This window comes from Protopterus annectens, chromosome 10.part0 (assembly GCF_019279795.1).
Source record: "Protopterus annectens isolate FY-2018-M chromosome 10.part0, PAN1.0, whole genome shotgun sequence".
In the NCBI taxonomy this organism is placed as follows: Eukaryota; Metazoa; Chordata; order Ceratodontiformes; family Protopteridae; genus Protopterus; species Protopterus annectens.
The window spans coordinates 1,417,071,130-1,417,074,306 of record NC_056744.1 but is presented as its reverse complement, the minus strand read 5'-3'; the positions used below and the strand labels follow the sequence as shown (position 1 = coordinate 1,417,074,306).

At 39.2% G+C, this 3,177-nt stretch overlaps 1 protein-coding gene across 1 annotated transcript in view; it reads left to right on the top strand.

Annotated features, from left to right (window-relative positions):
• The first annotated feature begins 236 nt into the window (after positions 1-236).
• Positions 237-3,177, top strand: part of LOC122814292 (SSX family member 2 interacting protein) — a 1,175,977-nt gene continuing 1,173,036 nt past the window's right edge. Inside the window, exon 1 of the mRNA XM_044086880.1 lies at positions 237-494. Within this exon, the coding sequence (XP_043942815.1) occupies positions 237-494 (258 nt within the window). The remainder of the gene's footprint in view (positions 495-3,177) is intronic.

Genomic DNA, 3,177 nt, shown 5'->3' with positions numbered 1-3,177 from the left:
GAAGACATTTTAAATAAGTCTTGAGACAAGTCCAAAACAGAATAGGTATTTATGACTGTTGGATCTAGATGAACCCAAATGTACCACTGTACTCTTAGTGTTTGATGCTTTTAAAGACACCTCTCTAACAATTTCATTGTATGCTGGCTCACAGCCACCTACTTTAAAGAAGTCTTGGGTCTTAGTGTAAAAATTTCAGGTACAATTCTAATCAGCTTATTTAATGGGTAGAAGACATGAATGTTGAAGAGATTTTTTTTTTCTTTGTTTCTCTTCAGGAACTAAATGCACTTGGCTTCCCATCACTTTATTATGTTGGAAATGAATGTGAAAATGAAAAAGAATCATTTAATTTATTGGCTGCTGTCAACTGCATTCATGAATTGCTCCAGCTTCATCGGAAGAGTCTGCGATCCTTGGAAGACATGGAAACGCAGCATCTTAAATCCAGTAGTGACATGGGTCATCTGCAGAATAACCACTCTAAACTGAAAGTAAGCTGAGTGTATAGTTTGTTATAAAATGTCATACTTTTTGTTGGGATTTTGAGCAGAAATGATGTGTAGAGTTTTTTTTAATCACCAGTAATATTTCACCATCATTAAAGGGCAGGTGTACTTCCCCCATTGTCATCTTAGTTATGTTTTTCCTATAATATTACATACATGTGGCTGAGTACTGCATTCCCTACCTTTCATTTCCATTTTTCTTGACTCCGATCACAAAGATCCTACCATCAAGTCTTGCATTTCATAAATTAATTTGTCTCGACATCATGAGATAGGATAGACAGCATATATTCTGCCGTTTTCATTATTACTCCCTGACCCCCTGTGTTCCTCTCATTTATGCAACTTTACTGTCACTTTTCTCCCAATATCATGCTAGTCCAATATCATCCTAGTCCACAATTATGCTAGCTTTACTCTTCTCATCCCATCCACCTCTAACACCTTACATTATACCTGCCTCTGTCTCAAATAAGCTTATTAATCCATCTTCCACATTCCTTTATTAATATTAGTACATAGAAGGCAAATGCTTTTGAGGCTGCACAAAGCCTCTCAGAAGAGCAAAGTGCAAAGAAACAGTAAGTGATATGATGCATTTGCCTTGAATGTTGTCACAGACAGAACATGAAGTACAGACTTGTCACATGTGCATAATGACAGACCAGAGGAAGCAGTGCTAACATACCCAGCTGTGGTAGCATGCAGAGTGGGTAGTGATTTTTTTTCATATTCAAAAAGCCACTTGTCCTGCGTGCTGATTGTTATACAGGTTCCTTGAAATAAATAGGTTGAGAGACACAGTAAGTTAAGTGTTGCTAGTGTGGTCCAGTGTACAGGAATTTATACTTGTGATTGAGTTGTAATTCAGGCATATGATGTCTAGCTTAAACTGCCTACAGTTTGCTGGGTGAGTGGAGAGAACTGTCCAAACACTGAAACATTTAATTATAAAGAACCATAACAAAAGCTAAGAGATTGTCATCTTGTAGTTTTGAAATAAAGGATAGTCTATTGCAGAGAATTTGTTTCAGCAGCCTATTTATTAATGGGTGGAAGTTTGAAATGGAAATTACTAACTTCACTTACATTATTGATGCAGAAAGTCACCACAAAGTAAACAAAGTTCTGGAAGGAAATGGGCAGAAATAGAAATAGTACTATTATAGAAACATGAGGAGACTACCAGCCTTGCATATTGGAGACAGACTAAGAATTCAGAACTTTAAGTACATCACCTGAAACAGAATGAGTTGGTAATGCAGTCAACTGAAGGTCTATTTTGTTCATATGCAAGATGGAAAGTTGATGAGAATGTAATATTCTGAGGGGCAGGTATTTCAGCTATCAGTTTGGTCCTAATCCTGAAAGGGTTAAACTAGCTTAGTGTGGATTTGACCCTGAAAAACTAAGAAGGTATCCTGTGAGTATAGGTGGGAAATGCCCAGATTACGGGGAGTATGAGATCAGCTGTAAGTTAGGGGATTCCATATTTTATTCCAGAAACTTCAGTGAAGTTGTGCTTACCAAGAAAAAAGGACCTGCCTAAAGAGAATGTGCTTCTGCTTTATTAGTGGACCTTAGAATTTAGGAGAATGTGTCTCTGCCCCTCTAATTTGGAAAAACAGGAGAGTTTGTGGTTCTGCCTGGGAGTTGCAGAGAAGTGGAGAAGCTGTTGCTGCCCTGAAGAAGGGAAGCATCCACCCTAGCCACTTTTGAGTCCTGTGGTGCAGAAAAACCCATAGTATACATTGGGACCATTCCTTTTTGGAAATTGCCTTAAACAGTAAGCTAAAAGAGTATTGTTTATCTTTAGCAGCTTATCTGAGGACTGCTTTGTGCTTGGGCTTCATCTATAATTTGTAGCCATGAGTTAATATCAAGCAAGAAGATTGACTGATACGAAACTGTTCTGGTTACTTACAAACTGCAATGATGCCTGGTTGTTTTGGTTGATTGAGTGAATTAACGTATCCTGTTTTAGTTCTGGAAGTGTTCTGATTAATAGATGTTTTTGTGTCCAAGTCTCAAGACTTGGTGTTTTTGTTACATTTGCATAATATGGATCCACTGATATTAAAGTCTCATAAAGCATTATAGCTAGTCCTGCTACAAGAAAATAGAGACTGAACTCCATTGACTGAGAGCGATAAAGCCTTTAGTATCTCTAAGGCATTCCCAAATTCAGTAGCAAGTCTGATGTGTACTAGAGCTAGCAAGGGGAAGAGAGGAGTGGTGTGACATTACTGTCTTGCCTGTCTTCATGGAGGGGAGGGTATAGAGGTGCATTCATAGAAGACATGGGCCTGTGGTACAATCCTCAGTGGAAATCTGTGAACACATGGGAGTTCTTGCTCTGGGGGGGGGGGGGGGGCAAGACGGACAAGTGGCACACACTTGCTGATGCCTAGTACATGCTGTGAATGTTGGAATATGTTAATGGGCATGCACCATGGTGTTAGAACTAAAAAAAAAAAAAAAAAAGAAAGAAAAACTCTGATCGCTGCTTCAGTGGCAGAGTCTGTTGCCTGGCTACTGCTAGGGGTGATGCAGGAGCAAACTGGCCAGTTGGACAGAGGGACTGCTGGTCAACAGGTAGCAGAGAAGAAAAAACTACAATGAGAAAAAAATGGAGTCTGTGAGAAGTGTGATGGTCAAGATTTGGGGG